This window comes from Zootoca vivipara, chromosome 6 (assembly GCF_965207765.1).
Source record: "Zootoca vivipara chromosome 6, rZooViv2.hap1.1, whole genome shotgun sequence".
Classification (NCBI taxonomy): domain Eukaryota; kingdom Metazoa; phylum Chordata; class Lepidosauria; order Squamata; family Lacertidae; genus Zootoca; species Zootoca vivipara.
The window spans coordinates 89,847,858-89,871,448 of NC_142589.1; the positions used below are offsets into that span (position 1 = coordinate 89,847,858).

Sequence of the window (23,591 nt, forward strand, 5' to 3'; positions counted from 1 at the left end):
CAGCTCCAGTACATAACATCAATAGCTGATTCCTACTGTGACCTGATTGGCTCATTGCCAAAACAAGATGACAAGACGGAAACCTTTTGGGGAAAGTGCATTTCCGAGGTTTGATGGCTCATAACACCTGATTGGCACTCTAAACACTCGTACTCATTGGCTACATTCAAATGAAGGAAAGCTACTGCATATCAACCTAAATAAGTTGTGCTTCCCTTTTCTGGTTATTTGGCTATAACTTTTGATAGAAGACAGATAATTGAGCAAACTTCATTGCATTACATTCTTCATTAAATTATCTTTCCAATGATAATGTAATTTTACGGCATTGCTCCAAAAAAAAGTGGTGTTATGCCTTCCGAACTTGAAGCATGGGAAGTCCTAATTTTTTATTTTTATTTTACAATTTGGCAGAATATTTGGATTATTTGATGCATATGTATAATTTGGAATATTTAATGTGATTGTTGAAGTGGAAAATTTAATAAAAATGATTTATTTAAAAAGTGGCGTTGTCAGCCATCAAACCTCAGAAACACACCTTTCCCAAAAGGTTTCCAAAAAATTTTCCACTAGTGTACCTCTCGAGCAGTTGGGTAACCCCCTGATGTGAGGACCCAAAACAGCCTCCCCAGAACAAATGGGAAGCGAAAGAGAGGAGGGAAACAAAGGAGAAGGGCGTTCAAGAAAGAAGCATCACGGGACATGTTTGGATGTTTTCGACAAGCCAACCCTCTGTCTGCTCTCTTGTCCTCTGACCCGTTCTTTTTTTTTGACAAATGAGTCAGCGAGAGCAGGGCGGCTGGTTCATTAACCAACCCTGCTGGGCAAATTCTCTTTTCACCTACTTTTGCACACTCCCTGGATCCTGCCCACTGTGCAGGTGGTCTGAGGAGCAAAGACCAGTGAGTCACAGGTGAGGCCGGTTCTTCTCCGGGGTGGGTTGCCCAAAGCAAGCAGCTGCTTTGTCCTCCGCTCCAGATCACCAGAGAGATTTGAGCTCAGGCACTCAGCAATGGAACTTGCTGGCTGCTGGCCGAGGAAGCCACTTCTGCCATAAGGAGGAGGTGGGGTTGCGGGCTCTCACGACCCCTCCATGTGTGCAGGGTGTGTGTGTGGTCAGTCCTGTGCAATTGGGGGGTTCCTGGCTGCGTCGCTGGCCAGGCTGACCAATCCGGTTGGTCTGGAGGTGTGGGCTGCTTGGTTTAAGCAAGACACGGCCAGGAGCTCTCCCCTTTCCATGCTTCCAGCTGCTCCGGTTTTCCCACCCTCCCGCCCTTTAGGTTTTCCTCTCTACTGACCTTGCTACGGACTTCGGTCGGTCCCTGTCAAGGGGCCTGATAGGACTTTTTCCACTTGGCAAACTGGCACCAGCCACTTGGTTTTCGCCTACCTCGTAGCAAATTGTCACAACTTTGTAAGGCTTGGCGGTTAGGCATTGGAATATGTCTGGAGAAGAGAAGAGGGCAGGTAGTGCTATAACCTGCCCCACACATTGAAGGGTAATCCGTTAAAGGATTCCGGGGGGCGTGGCCCTGTCTGAAGCCTAGGGAGGTTAGGGCTAAGGCACGACCCCTATCAGTGACCCCCAGGGGAACTCCTAGTAGTTGATGTGGCTTACCCTTCCCGGACTTCCTGCAGACAGGCAGGAGTCAGGTATAGTCACTTAGGTCCAATGCCCGGCCCTAAGCCAATACGTCACTCACAATCTGTAACCAATAAAGTTGAGGCCATTTTTTAGGCCATTAACCTTAAATACTGGTGTCAAGTGTCTTTATTCAACTATTGGGGGGGGGGGGTTGGGACCTTGCCATGCAACAGCGCTTGACTTTACGCCTGCGGGTCGTGGCTGTTGCTCAACAGGAGCAGAGAGGAAGCCCCGCTGGACACGTCAAGTTGAGTCACCCAGTTGAGGGAGCAGAGCCAGCCAGCAGCTGCTCGGGGGACGTCCCTTTGCCTCCAACCCAAGGCGTGTCTATGCAACGAACCTGTCTCTCAAGCCCGTCGTCTCAATCATAATAAAAACCAAAGAAGGTCTCAACGAAAGAAGAATGGCAACTCAAACTGACGGACTACGCACAGCTTGCAGATTTAACTTATAGAATAAGAGAACAAGGAGAATGTACGTTTAAAGAAGACTGGTAAATGTTTACTGAATATATGGGCGGAAATTGTGTTCATCTAAAAACGTTGGTGGCATTCAGATAAATTCAACAGTGTAGATGAGTTTTGATGGCTGTAACAACGGATTACCGAATGGTTTAGTTCATGTGAAATATGCAGGGATATATGGTATGCAAGGGACCCAGGTGGTGCTGTGGGTTAAACCACAGAGTCTAGGGCTTGCTGATCAGAAGGTCGGCAGTTCAAATCCCTGCAACAGGGTGAGCTCCCGTTGCTCGGTCCCAGCTCCTGCCCAGAGTCGGACATGACTGGACCTGATGGTCAGGGGCCCTTTTATGTATGCAAAATGAACCACGGAAAGAGAAGATGAGGTCATTGATTTAAGGTTGTTTAAATGAACATTTTGAAATGTAAATTAGAAAATTTAATTTAAAAATTACACACGCACGCGCGCGCGCACACACACACACACACACACACACACACAGTGGTACCTTGGTTCTGAAACTTAATCCATTCCGGAAGTCCGTTCCAAAACCAAAGCGTTCCAAAACCAAGGCGCGCTTCCCCATAGAAAGCAATGCAAAATGGATTAATCCGCTCCAGACTTTCAAAAACAACCCCTAAAGCAGCAATTTGACATGAAATTTACTATCTGACGAGACCATTGATCCATAAAAATGAAAGCAATAAACAATGTACTGCAGTCACACAATCAATCAATCAGTAGCTGAACTGGGTTCCACACAGTCACAGTCACAAAACAAAAAAAAGAGCCACAAAAACAAAAATGCAAAATAAATAGCAAAAACAAACAGACCTCAGTAGCACTCAGAATGGAAGTGTGGCACTCAAATCAGAAGAGTAACACTCAAAACGGAGCATGTTCAGCTTCCGAAAAAAGTTTGCAAACTGGAACACTTATTTCCGGGTTTGCAGTGTTCGGGTTCCAAGTTGTTCGACTACTAAGCCATTCAAGAACCATACATAAAACAAATAAAAACACCTGTGCTCAGAGATCTGCTCTGGTTCTTGATCCGCTACTGGGCCAGATTCAAGGTGTTGTTCTTAGTATTGCTATAGATCAGGCATGTCCGACGGGTAGATCGTGATCTACAGGTAGATCACTGGATGTCTGTGGTAGATCACTGGTAGATGATTGGCTCCCCCCAAAGAAGCTGAACAACTGTGGCTCCCCTTAAAAAAGCTCCACATTTTACCTCCACCCTGAAAAAAACTCAACAACTTTGACCAACCCGAACCCCCCCCCCCAAAAAATGGGCCTTCCTCCTTCCGAAAAAAGCTCAACAACTTTGACCTGAACCCCCCAAAAGGGGGTAGATCACTGCCCGTTTTTAACTCCGTGATTAGATCGCAGTCTCTTGGGAGTTGGCCACCCCTGCTATAGATTTAAGGGGAGGGGAACCCCTTAAACCCTAGAAATTCATAAACGCCAGGATTTTGATTAATTGGGGTATGGATTAAAGCACAAGCTGCAGAGATGTGCCAGACAGGGAATTCGGGGAATTCCTGGGCTGGCTTAGTGCAAAGAAAATCTGTTAACAGGACAAAAAGGTGTTTAGGGGCCGCTGAGATGTTACCAAGGTGTATGTTTGAGGAGACAGGAAAAGGGAGTTTTCAAGCAAGGGTTTGTGGGAGGAAGAGGCAGGAGGGGGTGCTGAGGTCCATCTTGGGCAGGCTGCGTGGCACATGGGCTCCCTCCATGCAGACCTAAGGTGTAAATTGGCGAGTAAACCATATTTAGTAAAGCCATGACAGCCTCCGCCGCGTCTTCAACTCTCCAAAGGAACACAGAGCCTGTGTGAGTGCCTGGGATCCCACGGCCTCTTGATACCACCCGGCAGAGAGAGGGCAGGCTCCCAGCTTTTGAAACAGTATGCAAAACCCTTGCTGGCTTGGGGACAGTCTATCTTTCCCCATATATGCCCCCTTGGCAGCTACGAAAAGGCTACCACTGCAGGCGTGACGGAATATCCATTTCGCATTTGTAACAAATCAATCTTTCCACCTGGAGTCGCCTTAAACTTCGGAACTCCCCGCCAGTTGACTCCAGTCATTTCTCTCCCTTTCTTTTCTTTTCTCAGGGACGATTCACAGCCCGGGCAGCAGTTCTTTAATCTTCTACCCTCAGGCAGGAGATATAGAAGTATAATCAGTTGTACCAACAGGCTAAAAAACAGTTTCTATCTGTGGGCTCTCCAATACTTTGGCCACCTCATGAGAAGAGAAGAATCCTTGGAAAAGACCCTGATGTTGGGAAAGATGGAGGGCACAAGGAGAAGGGGACAACAGAGGACGAGATGGTTGGACAGTGTTCTCGAAGCTACGAACATGAGTTTGACCAAACTGCGGGAGGCAGTGGAAGACAGGAGTGCCTGGCGTGCTATGGTCCATGGGGTCACGAAGAGTCGGACACGACTAAACGACTAAACAACAACAACAACAATCTGTGGGCTAGTTACAGGTATGTAGCCGTGTTGGTCTAACGCAGTCAAAACAAAATAAATAAAAAATCCTTCCAGTAGCACCTTAGAGACCAACTAAGTTTGTCATCGGTATGAGCTTTCGTGTGCATCTGAAGAATATGGAGGAGGAGGAGAAGGAATATGGAGGAGGAGGAGGAGGAGGAGGAGGAGGAGGAGGAGGAGGAGGAGGAGGAGGAGGAGGAGGAGGAGGAGGAGGAGGAATATGGAGGAGGAGGAGGAGGAGGAGGAATATGGAGGAGGGAGAAAGATTGTTTTCTGCTGCTCCAGAGAAGCGGACACGGAGCAATGGATTCAAACTTCAAGAAAGAAGATTCCACCTAAACATTAGGAAGAACCTCCTGACTGTAAGAGCTGTTCGGTAGTGGAATTTGCTACCAAGGGGTGCGGTGGAGTCTCCTTCTTTGGAGGTCTTTAAGCAGAGGCTTGACAGTCATATGTCAAGAATGCTTTGATGGTGTTTCCTGCTTGGCAGGGGGTTGGGCTGGATGGCCCTTGTGGTCTCTTCCAACTCTATGATTCTATGACAAACTTAGTTGGTCTCTAAGGTGCTACTGGAAGGATTCTTTAATTTGTTTTATCTGTGGGCTGTTAGGCTGCTGAACAGAAAATAATGTAGTACAACTGACTTTCGGGGTTGGTGTTGTTGTGCGACAAGCACACGGAGTGCAATGAGACTGAGTGTTGGAATCGGGGTGGGGGTGGGGAAGCTTGATTAATTTAATTGTACACAGGTTGTACATTGACAATCTTCAAAGCAGTTCCCGGTTTTTGCTGAAGACAGGGTGTGCTCCTTCCTCTTTCCCTCTTCCTTCCAAGCTACCATATATGTACAAAACATGGAACATTTAACAAGCTTTGTGCCCTCGCCCCTACAATGGAGGCAGAGCTGCCCCCCGCCGCCCCACAGCCCCCCGACTTTTCCTCCTCCTCTTTCTGCAGGAATGGTACCGCCTGCACAGCAGAACGAAACACTTCATAAAAGTCACAAGAACACAACAGGGCGGCGGGTGTGTGTGTGTTCTTTTTCTAAAGAAGAAAATGCAAGGGGGAGAAGAAAATAACTCTTCTCGCTTCCCAAACGCAGAGGTGAAACAAAACACATTTCCTTGCTCTTTCTCTCTCTCCGGCGCTGAAAACAGCCGTGAAAGGGAACGGAGACGCTTTAAACCCAGCCGGCTGCCCCAGCTGGAGCTAGTCAGAGAAAGGGAGAAGGGATGCTTCACATAGTTTCATTTATCCCGTGGAAGATTCTACTGCTCTGGACTGGGTCCAGTTCTGAAGCAGCAGGACGCAGGCTTCAAGCGGAGGGCCTCTCGCTCCGGATGCCCGCAATCGCAGGCACAGCACGGGACAGTTGCAAATAAGGGCGTAAGGACGATGGCCTGTCCAGTCCAGCATCCTGTTCTCACAGTGGCCAACCAGATGCTCGTGGCACAAGAGCCACTCTCCCCTCCTGCGGTTTCCAGAAACTGGGTTCAGAAGCATTGCTGCCTCCAACTTTGGAGGCAAAGACAAGCCATCGATGTCCCTGTATTGCTGCCCTTATTTTGGAAGAGAGAGAGCTGGGAGGACAGGCAGGCAGCTAGAGCAGTAAGCACGCAGGCCTCACTATGATACCGGATAGCTCAAACTGAAATTAATGCATCTTAAGAGGAATGTTGGATTTACCCTGTCATCATACGGTTGCCAATACAGTGGTACCTCTACTTACGAATTTAATGCGTTCCGAACACACATTTGTAAGTCGAAAAAAATTGTAAGTCGAATCCCATAGGAATGCATTGGGAGAAAAAATTCGTAAGTCGAAGCAACCCTATCTAAAAATTCGTAAGTAGAATCCATTGCTCTGTGTCCACTTCTCTGGAGCAGCAGAAAACAACCTTTCTCTCTCCTCTATGACATCCTTTAATATATTTGAACATGGCTATCATATCATGATATACCGGATAGCTCGGTTGGCTACAACTTGTTGCCGATAATAATAATGTATTATTAATAATAATTTATTATTTGTACCCCGCCCATCTGGCTGGGTTTCCCCAGCCACTCTGGGCAGCTTCCAACCGAATATTAAAAACACGATAAAACATCAAACATTAGGAACTTCCCTAAACAGGGCTGCCTTCAGATGTCTTCTAAAAGTCAGGTAGTTGTTTATTTCCTTGACATCTGATGTTCCACAGGGCAGGAGGGTGTTCCACAGGGCAGGAGCCACCACCAAGAGGGCCCTCTTCCTGGTTCCCTGCAACCTCACTTCTCGCAGGGAGGGAACCGCCAGAAGGCCCTTGGAGTTGGACCTCGGTGTCCGGGATGGACGATGGGGGTGGAGACGTTCCTTCAGGTCTACTGGGCCGAGGCTGTTTAGGGCTTTCAAGGTCAGCACCAACCCTTTGAATTGTGCACAGAAACATACTGGGAGCCAATGTAGGTCTTTCAGGACTGGTGTTAGGTGGTCTCAGCAGCCACTCCCAGTCACCAGTCTAGCGGCCGCATTCTGGATTAATTGTAGTTTGCGGGTCACCTTCAAAGGTTGCAGGATTGATCCTCATATGGGACAGCTGCATATTCCTACACTGCTGGCGGTTGGACTAGATGATCCGCAGGATCCCTTCCAAATGTACAATTCTATGATTCTACTGTATAATCCAAATGCTCATTGCAAGAAAAAGAAAAAGAAGAGTTTGGATTTGATATCCCACTTTATCACTACCCGAAGGAGTCTCAAAGCGGCTAACATTCTCCTTTCCCTTCCTCCCCCACAACAAACACTCTGTGAGGTGAGTGGGGCTGAGAGACTTCAGAGAAGTGTGACTAGCCCAAGGTCACCCAGCAGCTGCATGTGGAGGAGCGGAGACGCGAACCCGCTTCCCCAGATTACGAGTCTACCGCTCTTAACCACTACACCACCCTGGCTCTCTCATTGCAAGAAAATTCACTTATCCAAACACGAGGAATTGGTACCCAAGCCTCACAATACACACTGCAGATTCAGGTATCCAAACAGCCACAATTGCATGTAGTGCTGTAAATAAATAAGCAGCCCTTAAACAAGTCTTACTTTGTTGCTTTGGGGGTTTTTTGCTCGTCTGCGGAAGCCGTTTCCCCAGAAACCATGGATGGCGGGGGCAGGGAGGGGGGAGAAATTGGACAAATAAGAGAGCATTGCCTTATGCAAGGTTTCAGAGGGTTTCCCTATCATTTTTTTTGGGGGGGGGGTGTCAAAATTCCATGGCTGGGAACGCATTAGGAAATTTCCCCATAGGAATCAATGGAAATCGTCAACTTGTTATGTAAACACTCGCCTGACAAACGATTCCTGAGAACACCTTGCGTTCAGGTACAACTCTCTGATGTCGCCCAGAGCCCCCGCTTTGCCTGCATATGGTCCCGGGTGCAATTCCTGACGACTCAAGGTACGGCTGGGACAGACTTTCCTGCCTGGAATCCTGGAGAGCCGCCGCTGCTGCTGCAAGTCCGTGCCATATAAGGAGCTCTCTGGGTTCCTAAGGGCTGTAGCAGCACTTATCTGAGGATATCTCCCCATTCAGAGAAGTGCTTGTAACAATATACTGACAACCATCCCTTTTTCAAGGCAGTGCTCTTTGAATAAATAAATCCTTCTGCCACTGTTTGTTTTAGTTGGTTGTATTAAGTGGTTTAAGAAACCAAACAAGCCCTAAAGCTGTATTATTATTATTATTTAAAAAAACCCACAATGTGGGTACCATTGAATGTTAGCCATAGAGGTGACCTATGGAAATCAATGGAGTTAAGCCCATTAAATTCGGTATGGCTTAGTTTGCTGTCTCCCTGTGAATTGTTATTTTATTACAGTATGACACTTCGGGGGTTATTTTTGGACAGGAGGTAGGTGCAGATTTGGAAGGGTTGGTGGAACCAAATTTATCCCCAATCGCTACTTACTAGACTAGAGAATAGGCCTTATTAGACCCAACAGAGCTTGCTTTAGAGTAACCTTGCATGGGATTGCCCTGCTATGAATTTGCGTTTACCTGTGTTTCACATCCTACACATAGATCAGGGGTCAGCAAACTTTTTCAGCAGGGGGCCGGTCCACTGTCCCTCAGACCTTGTGGGGGGCCGGAAATATATTTTGGAAAAAAATATGAACGAATTCCTATGCCCCACAAATAACCCAGAGATGCATTTTAAATAAAAGGACACATTCTACTCATGTAAAAACATGCTGATTCCCGGACCGTCCGCGGGCCAGATTTAGAAGGCGATTGGGCCGCATCCGGCCCCTGGGCCTTAGTTTGGGGGACCCCTGGCATAGATGGAGCTGGGGTGGTGGAGATTTATCATAGAATCATAAAAGTGAAAGGGATCTCCTTAGACTGAGGGGGGAATCTGACAATTTCGGTTTCTCTCAGTTTCTCATCCCCCCCCAAAAAAATTAATTTCAATCCTCCACATTTCTGCAGCAATATGCAGTATCGTAAAGTAGTTAAAATTAATCAACGTTTCAGTGCAAAATTCTCCCAGTCTACACATTGGACCATAAAGAAGGCTGATCGCCGAAGAATTGATGCTTTTGAATTATGGTGCTGGAGGAGACTCTTGAGCAGGCAGCCCCAAACTGTGGCCCTCCAGATGTTTTGGCCTACAACTCCCACGATCCCTAGCTAACAGGACCAGTGGTCAGGGAAGATGGGAATTGTAGTCCAAAACATCTGGAGGGCCGGAGTTTGGGGATGCCTGCTCTTGAGAGTCCCATGGACTGCAAGAAGATCAAACCTATCCATTCTGAAGGAAATCAGCCCTGAGTGCTCACTGGAAGGACAGATCCTGAAGCTGAGGCTCCAATACTTTGGCCACCTCATGAGAAGAGAAGACTCCCTGGAAAAGACCCTGATGTTGGGAAAGATTGAGGGCACTAGGAGAAGGGGACGACAGAGGACGAGATGGCTGGACAGTGTTCTCAAAGCTACGAACAGAGAGAGTTCAAAAGGACGGCTGCGTTCCACTTTGGGTATTGTTTCAGAAGTTGTGAATCAGGTGGGTTTGCATTAAAATATCACCCGAACCATATTCCTCCCCCCGACAGGTAGGCGCCCAGCCTAGTTTTAAAAGTCTCTGAGAAAGTCTCTGAGAAAGTCAAGCACAGTCTGGATAGCTCAGTCGGTTAGAGCGTGGTGCCGAAGACACCAAGGTTGCAGGCTCAATCCCCGCATGCAACAGCTGCATACTTTTCCTGTGTTGCAGGGGGTTGGGCTAGATGACCCCTGGGTCCCTTCCAACTCTATGATTCTATGATTCTAAGGAGAGTCTGTCCACATGGTCAAACACCTCATGTCATCAGTAAGTTCTTCCTAATAGCTTAGTTGGGAGGAAGAAATAAAACATTCCCGAAATGAAGTGCAAAAGCAAAATGCAAAGTGTGACCGCCCCTCGAAAATCCTCTTCCAACTTGAATATGGAGAGAGAGAGAGAGAGAGAGAGAGAGAGAGAGAGAGAGAGAGAGAAAGAGAGAAAGAGAAAGAGAAAGAGAGTATTGTGAAGTCTTTATGAGCACTGGGAGGGCAGTAAAATAGAAGTGTGAGGGAGAACCAAAAGGAAGCAGGTTATTTCAGGAGCGGAGAACGATGACCTCTTTCCATTCACCGCCAGCCTCCCGAGTTCCACCTTACTTCACAGAGCAGGAAATGGGTCTAATTCAGGGCTGCGTTTAGATGCTGCAATTCTCCAGGAGCGCCGTAAAAATCACAGAAGGCAGCTTTGACCCCAGAACTCAACTTCCTGAGAATCTCAGCTTGCTTTACTTAGAGAGAGGCGGGGGGGGGGGAGAGAGGTTCTGGGAAATATTCAGGCCATGTGCGCGAGAGCCATTCAGAGGATGTGAGAAGAAGGCATCCTCAATGGCAACTCGTACTGGCTTGTCGCTAGACTGGGATTTCCAGAAGCAGGAGAGAGGTTCAGTAGCCGTTTTAAGAGCAGGTGTAAAAATCAGCTGCAGATTTCCAGCAACTGCCTCACCTAGGAAAACCAGAATTATGCAGGTAGGTAGCCGTGTTGGTCTGAGTCGAAACAAAATAAAAAAAATTCCTTCAGTAGCACCTTAAAGACCAACTAAGTTTTAATTTTGGTATGAGCTTTCGCGTGCATGCACACCAGTCCAGTCCAGGGGGTTGGACTGGATGGCCCTTGTGGTCTCTTCCAACTCTACGATTCTATGATTCATCAGATGCATGCACACGAAAGCTCATACCAAAATTAAAACTTAGTTGGTCTTTAAGGTGCTACTGAAGGAATTTTTTTACAGAATTATGCAAAATAAGAAGCGCTGCGCACATTTCCTCAATTTGCATTACGGGTGAGGGATGCTTATTTTGGCACAGGTTTAGGATACAAATCCTTGCGCCAGAGAGAGTGCATAAATAGCCTTTGTGTGCTTCGATACAAGAGGATGTGCGGGCAGTTCAGATGCAGGCTGCAGAAGCTCAAGTGAAAAATGGATTGCCGCCGTGTGTTTCTAAGTGGGTCTGCCCTTGATGCTATTTAGAATCTATTGGACTCCCTTATGTTTCTAGAAGAAAGGACTGTCCATTGTAGCTCTTCGCTGGAGGTGTAATATGGGACAATGCTTCTCTGAAACATACGCATTTACTAAGTTTCGGGAGAAAGTGCTGGACTATAGAAAGAAGACTCTACGGAGAGAGAAAATAAAGATTTTCAGAGGTGCATAGGCTCTTGAACGATATACCCATTGTATGGAAATTGACAACAGGACAGCGGAAATGGATTCTTCACGCCCTAATGGTGGCCAAGAGACCAATATGGATAAATGAGAAGATACAATTCCCCTTAGGGACCCAGGTGGCGCTGTGGGTTAAACCACAGAGCCTAGGGCTTGCCGATCAGAAGGTCGGCGGTTCGAATCCCTGTGACGGGGTGAGCTCCCGTGGCTCGGTCTCAGCTCCTGCCAACCTAGCAGCTCGAAAGCATGTCAAAGTGCAAGTAGATAAATAGGAACCGCTACAGCAGGAAGGTAAATGGCGTTTCCGTGTGCTGCTCTGGTTTGCCAGAAGCAGCTTTCTCATGCTGGCCACATGACCTGGAAGCTGTACGCCGGCTCCCTCGGCCAATAATGCAAGATGAGCGCGCAACCCCAGAGTCGGTCACGACTGGACCTAATGGTCAGGGGTCCCTTTACCTTTACCTTTACAATTCCCCTTAATCAATGTCTCGGCAGTGTGACAACACTGACAGCATATGAACAGACAGCTTATATACAGTGATATTTGGGAGGAGTTTACACAGAATATGTTCGGTTATGTGTATTTGGATAATGAGATAATAATGGCAATGAAGCAGATTTTTCTTCCTTTTTTTGATTCATTCTCACTCACTCCCCCCCCTTCTTCCCCCCCCTCTATCTTTCATTTATCAAAAGAATAGGGGGGGAGAGAAAGAAAGAAAGAAAGAAAGAAAGAAAGAAAGAAAGAAAGAAAGAAAGAAAGAAAGAAAGAAAGAAAGAATCAAAAAAGAAAAAAGTCTGCTCCATTTATAAAAATGAAATTTGATGATGATGATGATGATGATGATGATGATGATGATGATGATGAAGTTTGTGGAGTTGCAGCTGAAAAATGTGAACAAGCTACCAGCATGTTGCAGGGGCAAGTTTAAGGAGGGAGAAAGATTGTTTTCTGCTGCTCCAGAGAAGCAGACACGGAGCAATGGATTCAAACTTCAAGAAAGAAGATTCCACCTAAACATTAGGAAGAACTTCCTGACAGTAAGAGCTGTTCGGCAGTGGAATTTGCTACCAAGGAGTGCGGTGGAGTCTCCTTCTTTGGAGGTCTTTAAGCGGAGGCTTGACAGCCATCTTTCAGGAATGCTTTGATGGTGTTTCCTACTTGGCAGGGGGTTGGACTGGATGGCCCTTGTGGTCTCTTCCAACTCTATGATTCTATGATTCTATGAAGGTCTTGCTGATGGCAGGAAGCCCTAAATGACCAGATCTCTAGAGCAGGCATCTCCAAACTTCGGCCCTCCAGATGTTTTGGACTACAATTCCCATCTTCCCCGACCACTGGTCCTGCTAGCTAGGGATCATGGGAGCTGTAGGCCAAAACATCTGGAGGACCGCAGTTTGGGGGTGCCTGCTCTAGAGACTAGAGACTCGCTGCCTGTCTGTGGAGACAACAGCTGAGCTAGATAGATCAGGTGTGTAGTGGCCATGCAAAAGGCAAATTCCACGCTAGAGATCATTAGGAAAGGAATTGAAAACAAAACTGTCCTTATCACAATGCCCTCGTGCCAATGCGTGATGTGACCACATTTGGAGTATAGTTCTGGTTGCCGTAGCTCAAAAAGGACAATGAAGAGTTTGGAAAAGGTTCGGAAAAGGGGCACCGGAACAACCCAGGGGGTGCAGCCCTGCAAGGAAAGGGTGCAGTGCTGGAGACATTTAGGTGTTCGCTGTTGTTGTTTCTGTCTGTAACTGATTACATTCCCCCGTTTGAAATTGCTCTTCCTTTGCATTTCAGCGAACGGGGTAGAAATAATTAGGCCCTTGGCACCATGGAATTCACAACTTAGGTAACATATGCAAACCATCGCCGAGGTCGCATTAAATAGCAGGCAGGGAGACAAAGGAATGTGGCATTTGGCGGAACCGAATCGCAGCAGAACGGAAACAGCTGTGAGGAAGATGGGTCGAGCAGAAATTGCAATCTCCCTTCATGAATGCACAGCATCCTCGACAGAAGAACAACCAGACTCTGCTTAAATTGTTGTTGTTTAGTCGTTTAGTTGTGTCCGACTCTTCATGACCCCATGGACCATAGCACGCCAGGCACTCCTGTCTTCCACTGCCTCCCGCAGTTTGGTCAAACTCATGTTCGTAGCTTCGAGAACACTGTCCAACCATCTCATCCTCTGTCGTCCCCTTCTCCTTGTGCCCTCCATCTTTCCCAACATCAGGCTCTTTTCCAGGGAGTCTTCTCTTCTCATGAGGTGGCCAAAGTATTGGAGCCTCAGTTTCACGATCTGTCCTTCCAGTGAGCACTCAGGTTTGATCTTCTTGCAGTCCATGGGACTCTCAAGAGTCTCATCCAGCACCATAATTCAAAAGCATCAATTCTTCAGCAATCAGCCTTCTGCTTAAATATCTCCCGCAAATGGTAGCCACAGTAGGTAGCTCAGGGTAGCTCCCATTTCAACAAGGGAAAGGTAGACAATTTCTTGATTCCCAGACATTGCCCCACAAGTTGACAACTGGTACTAAGTCCCTGAAACAGAATTGGCTCAGTGTGCCCCAAACACTCAGTTGCCAAAGTGTTGAGGGGTTTTTTTCCTGGGTGAAGAATCCTGCACACCATAAAATGTCCATGTTGCAGTTACTTTTCCTCAGGGAAGCCCAAGCTCTGGGGGGTTGCCAGTTTGTTTGTTTTCTTCCTTGAACTGCTATTTTTGCAGAGTGCCTCTTGCCTGGAAGGAGGCAGGCCCAGAGCAGGCACTCATGCAGAGGGCCAACGGAAGCCCTTCTCAAAGGGCAGGATAGTCTCCCGCCTCTTCAGATCAGGAGGGCTCAGATGATCCAGACTCATCTGGAGGGTAGCACTTGAACCCATGGCTTCAAGTTATAAGAAAGGAGATTCGACTCAACACCAGGAAGAACCTTCTAACAGTAAGAGCAGTTTGACAGAGGAATGGTCTCCCTCGAGAGCCGGTGTAGTCTCCTTCCTTGGAAGTTTGTTAGCAGAGGTTCAATTTGGTTGCGTACTTTTTGATGTGTTTTTTTATATTGTTTTTGACTACTATGGTCATACTTGTAACACTGCAGTTTGTTTCATGCTGTAAGCCACCTTGAGCATGGTTTTAGCAATGGAAAGGTGTCATACAAACAAAATGATTTATGTATAATGATAATAATAATAATAATTTATTACTTATACCCCGCCCATCTGGCCGGGTCTCCCCAGCCACTCTGGGCGGCTTCCAACAGGATATTAAAAACACATAAAACATCAAACATTAAAAGCTTCCCTAAACAGGGCTGCCTTCAGATGTCTTCTGAAAGTCAGATGGTTGTTTATTTCCTTGACATCTGATGGGAGGGCGTTCCACAGGGCTGGCGCCACCACCAAGAAGGCCGTCTGCCTGCTTCCCTGTAACCTCGCTTCTTGCAGGGAGGGAACCGCCAGAAGGCCCTCGGAGCTGGACCTCAGTGTCCAGACTGAACGATGGGGGTGGAGACGCTCCTTCAGGTCTACTGGGCCAAGGCCATTTTGGGCTTTCAAGGTCAGGACCAACACTTTGAATTGTGCTTGGAAACGTCCTGGGAGCCAATGGAGGTCTTTCAGGACCGGTGTTATATGTATGCCCTCAGCCATCCACTAGCTCCTTACCTTCAGCCAAACCAGAGGGAGATGCCTTCTCCCAGCTTCCTCCTGCTCCTCAAGTCCCAAGGCTGCTCCTGTGGAACTCAAGAGGGAAGAGGAGGGAGACCAAACTAGAATGGCTTGGCCCTGCCTTGTCCTTGGCTCTGGGTCCAGGCGCAAGAAGCACCAGCTACCACTCAGCGCATGGCTCAGGAACAACCATCTCAGTCAAGGAGAGCATGTGTGCTTGGGGGAAAATGCGGCCACAGCATGCAGAACCGGGAGGGGAGGAGTGGGGCCTTGAAATAAACATGCTTCCCCAAACAAAGTTTTCTCGTGAAGCGGCTTGGCAGCGATCCTCCGCTTCTCCAGAAGGCACTTGAGATTGCAATACAGTAAAAATTTATATGACTTAGACACTCCACGGCGCCTGGCAGCTTCTCGAAAGAGCAAGCAGCCAGCGGTATTTGAGGAACCCTAAACGAGAGAGAGAGAGAGAGAGAGAGATGGAACCTTGAAGCTGAGTTCAGGATCACAGAATCACAGAGCCTGGGTCTTGCTGATCAGAAGGTCGGCGGTTCGAATCTCCGCGACGGGGTGAGCTCCCGTTGCTCGGTCCCAGCTCCTGCCTACCTAGCAGTTCGAAAGCACGTCAAAGTGCAAGTAGATAAATAGGTACCGCTCCGGCGGGAAGGTAAACACCGTTTGCGTGTGCTGCTCTGGTTCGCCAGAAGTGGCTTAGTCATGCAGGCCACATGACCCGGAAGCTGTATGCCGGCTCCCTCAGCCAGTAAAGCAAGATGAACGCTGCAACCCCAGAGTCATCCACGACTAGACCTAACGGTCAGGGGTCCCTTTACCTTTACCTTTTAAACAAGAGATATATATACAGTGGTGCCTCTACTTACGAATTTAATGCGTTCCGAACGCACATTTGTAAGTTGATAAAAATTGTAAGTCGAATCCCATAGGAATGCATTGGGAGAAAAAATTCATAAGTCAAAGCAACCCTATCTAAAAATTCGTAAGTAGAAACAATCCTATCTAAACTGCATCCAAGATGGCAGACGGAGCTCCGTTCCTAAGTAGAAACATTCGTAAGTATAGTTATTCGTAAGTAGAGGTACCACTGTATAGAGAGAGAGAGGTGGAACCTTGAAGCTGAGGGCAGGATCACAGAATCATGGAATTGTTGAGTTAGAAGAAACCCCAAGGTTCCTCTAGCCCAGTGTTTCCCAACCTTTGGTCTCCAGCTGTTTTTGGACTACAACTCCCATCATCACTAGCTAGCAAGACCAGTGGTCAGGGATGATGGGAATTGTAGTCTGAAACAGCTGGAGACCAAAGGTTGGGAAACACTGCTCTAGCCCACCCCTCCTGCAATGTAGGAATCTCAGCTAAAGCATCCATGACAGGTGACCAGGATCCAACCTCTGCTTCAAAGCCTCCAAGGAAGGTGAGTCCACCACCTCCCAAGGGAGAACATTCCAATGTTGAACAGCTCTTGCTGTCAGAAAGTTCTTCCTGGTGTTCATTCGGAATCTCCTTTCTTGTAACTTGAAGCCATTGGTTTGAGTCCTACCCTCCAGAGCAGAAGAAAGAAAGCTTGCTCCATCCTCCAGGTGACAGCGCTGGAGGTATTTGAAGATGGTTATCCTATCTCCTCTCAGTCTCCTGTTTTCCAGGCTAAACAGACCCTGCTCTTCAACAATTCCTCATATGGCTTGGTTTCCAGACCCTTGATCATCTTGGTCGCCCTCCTCTGCACACCTTCCAGCTTATCAGCATCCTTCCTGAATTTTGGTGCCAACAACTGGACACAGTATTCCAGATGTGGAAAAAGAGGTCCAAATGCAACCCTCGGTTTCCCCTCTCCCCCCCCCCCAACTTCCAGTTTGAGAACGCACTGGACAATTGTAAGCCCCAACCCTCATTTCCCTCAAATGCCCTTTTCAATAGATGCTCCTCCTCCAAACCATTCCTGGCTTCTTCACTGCCAGTTAGTACTTCCTTAGTGGGGCAGATTTGGTAGCAGAGCAGTCTAGCTGCTAACTTTTAACCTACAAATACTGTATTTTTTCTGTGTATAAGACGCCCCCTATTTCTGGGGACTCAAAATTTCAGAAAACACCCCTCCCTTACCACTACCTGTGTATAAGACGAGCCCCAATTTTAAGCCTATTTTTTGGGTTAAAAAAAACAAACCCTAGTCTTATACACGGAAAAATATGGTATCTCTTTCAGCACCTGACTTGCATTTACTAGATTCAGACAGGGGTGGTGGTACGACCACAAAACTATTCCTTTTTAGCTCAGGTGGCCCTGCGTTATAATGTGCAAAGGACACCCTTTCATACCCTCCAACGTTTCTCTGAAGAACACAGGAACATCAATAATAATAATAATAATAATAATAATAATAATAATAATAATAATAATAATAATAATACTTTTGTCATTTATGTCCCGCCCACATGACTGGAACATGAAGAAGAAGAAGAAGAAGAAGAAGAAGAAGAAGAAGAAGAAGAAGAAGAAGAAGAAGAAGAAGAAGAAGAAGAAGAAGAAGAAGAACAACAACAACAACAACAACAACAACAACAACAACAACAACACTTTTGTTATTTATGCCCCGCCCATCTGACTGGGTTGCCCCAGCCACTCTGGGCAGCTTCCAACACATATAAAAACATAATAAAACATAGAATAAAACAAAGAAACCTCCCTTCCTTCAGATGTCTTCTAAAGGTTGTATTGTGACTTATATTATAGAATCATAGAATCATAGAATCATACGAGTTGGAAGAGACCACAAGGGCCATCCAGTCCAACCCCCTGCCAAGCAGGAAACACCATCAAAGCATTCTTGACATATGCCTGTCAAGCCTCTGCTTAAAGACCTCCAAAGAAGGAGACTCCACCACACTTCTTGGCAGCAAATTCCACTGCCGAACAGCTCTTACTGTCAGGAAGGTCTTCCTAATGTTTAGGTGGAATCTTCTTTCTTGCAGTTTGAATCCATTGCTCTGTGTCCGCTTCTCTGGAGCAGCAGAAAACAATCTTTCTCCCTCCTCCATATGACATCCTTTCATATATTTGAACATGGCTATCATATCACCCCTTAACCTTCTCTTCTCCAGGCTAAACATACCCAGCTCCCTAAGCCGTTCCTCATAAGGCATATCCTTGGCTTGGGGGTGGCATAACAGCATACCTTCCAACATTTTTCCGATGAAAATAGGGATGCCCTAAGGAAAAGCTTCTTGTCCCACATAGAGATTTCTCAGGAAATCTGAAATAACTGATTGGTTCAAAATTGGGAAAGGAGTACAACAAGGCTGTATATTGTCTCCCTGCTTATTTAACTTATATGCAGAATTCATCATGCTAAAGGCTGGACTGGATGAATCCCAAGCCGGAATTAAGATTGCCAGAAGAAATATCAACAACCTCAGATATGCTGATGACACAACCTTGATGGCAGAAAGTGAGGAGGAATTAAATAACCTTTTAACGAGGGTGAAAGAGGAGAGCACAAAATATGGTCTGAAGCTCAACATCAAAAAAACTAAGATCATGGCCACTGGTCCCATCACCTCCTGGCAAATAGAAGGGGAAGAAATGGAGGCAGTGAGAGATTTTACTTTCTTGGGCTCCTTGATCACTGCAGATGGTGACAGCAGTCACGAAATTAAGAGACGCCTGCTTCTTGGGAGAAAAGCAATGACAAACCTAGACAGCATCTTAAAAAGCAGAGACATCACCTTGCCGACAAAGGTCCGTATAGTTAAAGCTATGGTTTTCCCAGTAGTGATGTATTGAAGTGAGAGCTGGACCATAAAGACGGCTGATCGCTGAAGAATTGATGCTTTTGAATTATGGTGCTGGAGGAGACTCTTGAGAGTCCTATGGACTGCAAGAAGATCAAACCTACCCATTCTGAAGGAAACCAGCCCTGAGTGCTCACTGGAAGGACAGATCCTGAAGCTGAGGCTCCAATACTTTGGCCACCTCATGAGAAGAGAAGACTCCCTGGAAAAGACCTTGATGTTGGGAAAGATGGAGGGCGCAAGGAGAAGGGGATGACAGAGAAAGAGATGGTTGGACAGTGTTCTTGAAGCCACCAACATGAGTCTGACCAAACTGCGGGAGGCAGTGCAAGACAGGAGTGCCTGGCGTGCTATGGTCCATGGGGTCACGAAGAGTCGGACACGACTAAACGACTAAACAACAACAACAACAAGGAAAAGCAGGACGTTCCGGGATCAGATCAGAAACCAGGACGGCTTCTATAAATCCGGGACTGTCCCTGGAAAATATAGAAGCTTGGAGGGTCTGCTCTCTGTTTGGGGGGGTTCTCCAGCCCAAGCCTAGTTTAAAGACAAAGGCTGCATACACACATAAAGCACATGACTCCCCCCCCAAAGGAATCCTGGGGACTGTAGTTTGCTATGGGTGCTGGGAAATGTAGCTCTGTAGTGGGCAAACTTCCGGAACCAATTATGTGTATTTAAATGTATAGTCTAAACCAGGGCCAGTATTAGGGTGGATGAGGCCCTAAGCCTAAGCTACTGAAGGTAATGGGGCCCTTTATATGTCCAACTGTCCTTTGCCAACAACAAATTGTCGCTGTTTTGCTGTGTTGAATATATGCTATATGGTCATTTATGGACCTAACAGGGATCTAAAGCCATTTGCACATAACAAAATATGCAGAATGTAGGCACCCTATATATAGAAAGGAGCAAACCAGTGATATTTTAGGGAGCAGGCTAACAGGCGGGGCTCATGACTTACATCCTAGGAGCCTACACAACACAAAACACTGTTGCTGTATGTAAGTTTTATTTTATTTGTTTTTTTAATCTTATATTTTGTAAATGTACACCCAGTGTTTTTTTTCTTTAATTTTTTGGGGTAGGTGGGGGGGGCGGCTAAGCTATAGCTTGTTTAGCTTATACATAAATCCGGCACTGGTCTGAACACTGCCAAGGAACACCAAGAAAACAGATCTGAAAATACTTCCATGCTTCCCATCCACAATGAGCACATCATCAACAGACTGTGATATTGAGGATGATGATAAATTTATATTATACCTTACAGATGCAGCACAAAAGTCACTTTGTCAGTCTTCCCCATTCCCAGGAGATGGAACGCATCTCTATGTAAACCTTAGCAATTATTTCTAAACGTGCACCTAGGCATATCAATTACAATGTGCAAACTCCGTGCTCTTTTGTCGCCAGCGAGTGAGGAAATCACCGTCTCCCAGACCGCGAGAAAACTCATTCCTCATCTGCGTCGCCTTCTATCAAAGCTATCAAATGAAACTCTGGGTATCCAAAGCTAGATTTCACTAAATAAATACATTTCGAGTTTGCTATAGCCAGCTATGCAGTTTTGCTCCCATAATTAGAAGTTGGACAGTTCTGGAAACGTGTTCGTAGTTGATGCGAGCGGCTGATCCGATACTCATATATGTATTCGTGAAAACGGAAGAATATGTCCTGCCCTCATTTCCCCACTAACTCTACAGGGAGAAAGCAGAGTTAGTCTTGAGTCGCTGGTTTACGCACTGTTGAAACATGTGCGTTGAGCCATTATTTCACGTGCAAAATTCTTCCCTGGGAATTTTAACTTTGCACAGCCCTGTCAACACTGGGAAGACGTGCTATTCATTAATTAGTGAATGAAGCAGTTGAAACAGTTGATATATCAGTGCGCTTGGTATTCTCCTGACCCCCTTAAAAAAAAATTTAAAATCTAGGGAGCAATTCTTAGTCCAAATTAGCTGAGCACTTGGCAGTGCCCTTCCCCTCTAACAAGAGATATGGAAACTATTCTCTATCCAGGATCCAAATTTGTAAAGTTCATTCACCGTAGGCTACATTAAGCTGCCCAGAAATAAATTCCCGACCGGTCCTGTGTTCTAGAAGTAGAATTTCCACTTTGCCCAAACGCATGGTCCCGAGGAGGAAGAGCGTAGTGGACTGTGCTGCTTTCAAGGTTGCAAGCGGAGGGGAAATGCTCAAATGCTTCCTGCCATGTAAAATGAAAAAAAGGGGGGGGGAGAAGCTCCTTGCTTGACCGCAAGGAGAAAAACCTTGCCCTCTGTGTGCTGTGCTAGATTTCTGCTTGTGGGGCATTTTGCTTTGCTTTCATTTTAATATGGGGGGATGTTCAAAACTGTGGCAGGGAAAGGGACGAAGCCCAGTGGTAGGGCAACTGTTTCATATGCCAGGGTTCAATCCTTGGCATCTCTAGGGGGGACTTCAAATGACTCCTTGTGTGCAACACTAGAGAGTAGATAAACTGATGTATAATTTCCTATGTCCCCCGCCACTCCATGCAGCCTGAAGGGGTATAAATCCATTCTACTTCCTCAGGATCCGACCACCTCATTCTGCTGCAGGGATAGATCTGATTTCAGATGGCACTGGGGGGAAAGAAGGAAATTTACACATCTTTCGTCACCCTCCCATATTTAACACACTTCTCCTCTTGATCTGGTTTCTTTCTGGTTGTCAAAAGTGATCCCAGCAAGTTGTCCTAAAACTCTGCCTGTCCTCAAACTTCCGCCTCCCCTGCAAACCAGGATTTCGCCCTTCCTTAGCAGCCCAGAAAACAATGGGAAGAGCCCGTCCTCTTACCTTCGCAGTCCAGTCTCTCCAAAAGTCATCCGTCAAAAAGTGTTCCCGGAAAAGCAGAGATCTCCAAAAGAATCAAAACCCACAAGGCCAGTCATCCTTGCAAAAAACAAACAAACAAAAAAACAACCCACAAAAACACAAGGAGGGGGGTGGGTGGGAACACAAAAAAATCACCTCAAAGGGCCCATCTCATCCAGGAAAGTCCAAAAATGATAATAGCCCCCACCCCCAAATTCAGCAGCAACCCCAGAAAACCACCACACCCGGGTTGGTGTCAATCCTGCTTCCGACTACCAACCGCCCTGCAGGACCTCATTCTGCTTTCTGCATTCTGCCAAACCAGGGAAGCTCTGCTACCAAGGCCCATCTCGTTGGTCCCTGGGGATCCAGACTTCAAGGGACATCGGAAACGGTCCGGGGAGGACACCCAGATGCAGATTCCAGAAGTTTTTGTGGCTCTTGGCGGCGGAGGACGTTCCCTCTGCTGACCTCGGCCTCTCTCGTTCGCCTCGCCCCGAGGGAGAAGAGGTCCTTTGGGGGCCCAAGCAGGTGGACTCTCACGCGTGGCTGCTGCCACCCGCCTCTCCCCCTGGGCCAGGTGTGATCCTCGTGAGCAGCAGAGCCTCCCTGTCGCACCTGGCGAACCGGTCGCCCCCCAGCTGGCTAATTTCCTGCCGCTTCTTGCTGCCTCCCTCTGCGAGGAAGGTGGCCAGAGGGTCGTCTTCAGGCCTCCAGAGGTCACGCGGATGCCCTCTTCAAGGCGCTTCTCCCAGCCACTAGAAGCCGCAGCTGGAGTCTCTTTGCGCTGGTGCGTCTGGTGTGCATAAAGGCTGACTTTTTCTCCTCTTCCTATCCAGCTGCCAGCCTCAACTCAGCAATCCTTTGGAGAGGGAAGAGCAGAGTTGTTGCGGGGGGTGGGGGGAGAAAGAAAGCAAGAAACACACATGCCAAACAAAAAACCACACACCAAAAAAACACACCAAGGCTTCTGGATTTGTCACTTTTCAAGAAGTTATTTCCTTCCACAGCAGCTATTTTCCTTCTCCTCTGCTTTGTATGAAAAAATCTCTCACACACACATTCACCTTGGAGCTTCTGCTTTAAGGGGAACAGCGAAAGGGTTTGCAAGTGTTTAGTGGATCTGTTCCTGCCTTCCAACTCTTTTTTAGGGGGGGGGTGAAAGGAGGGGGGCGGAGAAGGTACAGTCCACGGAGCTGGATGCACGAGGGGAGGGGTTTGGGCAAGCCCCACCCTCCACCACCAAGGCTGAGGGTGTCAAATTTCCCCCCAGTGCCCAAAAGATTAAGCGTGTCTTTCCTGAGACGATCGGAGCTGCTTCTCCAAAACCATGGGAAGAGAGAAGGATGAGAGGGCTGCAAAATCTAGATGTCGGGGGGGGGGGTTGAGGAAAGACTAGAGGAGTGATTTTATTTTAAGTACCAGGTGAGGACATTTTATTTGAAATAGCTTAGCGAGGATGTCATCTGGGCGTTTGCCGTTTAAGAGGCACTTTTTGTATACATCATCGATTCGCATGCTATCTTCCTCGTGGAGGCAAAAATATGGAAGACAGCTCTCCGCCTCCTAGGAGCTTACAAAGTAAAATTAACAAATGAGACTGGGGGAGAGGGCAGGGGGGAAACTGGGGAGTGGGTGGATACAGACGAAGGCAGTCAAAATTGGGAAGGGTAATTTTCAGAAAGGAACTAGTTACAGGTAGGTAGCCGTGTTGGTCCGCCGTAGTCGAAACAAAATAAAAAAATCCATTCCAGTAGCACCTTAGAGACCAACTTAGTTTGTCATTGGTATGAGCTTTCGTGTGCATGCACACTTCTTAAGTGCATGAACACAAAAGCTCATACCAATGCAAACGAAAGCTCATACCAATGACAAAATTAGCCAGTCTCCAAGGTGCTACTGGAAGGAATTTTATTATTTTGTTTCAGAAAGGAAGTCAA

At 47.0% G+C, this 23,591-nt stretch overlaps 1 protein-coding gene across 2 annotated transcripts in view; it reads right to left on the reverse strand.

Annotated features, from left to right (window-relative positions):
* NRTN (neurturin) overlaps positions 1–22,794 on the reverse strand; it is a 74,921-nt gene extending 52,127 nt beyond the window's left edge. Inside the window, exon 1 of one of the 2 annotated variants that reach the window (XM_035121087.3) lies at positions 21,634–22,794. Coding sequence is in view for 1 of the 2 variants with exons in the window: in XM_088672986.1 (XP_088529112.1) it covers positions 21,634–21,662 (29 nt within the window). In the remaining variant the exon portion in view is untranslated. The remainder of the gene's footprint in view (positions 1–21,633) is intronic. The other variant, XM_088672986.1, reaches the window with a different exon arrangement.
* Between the last annotated feature and the right edge of the window lie 797 nt (positions 22,795–23,591).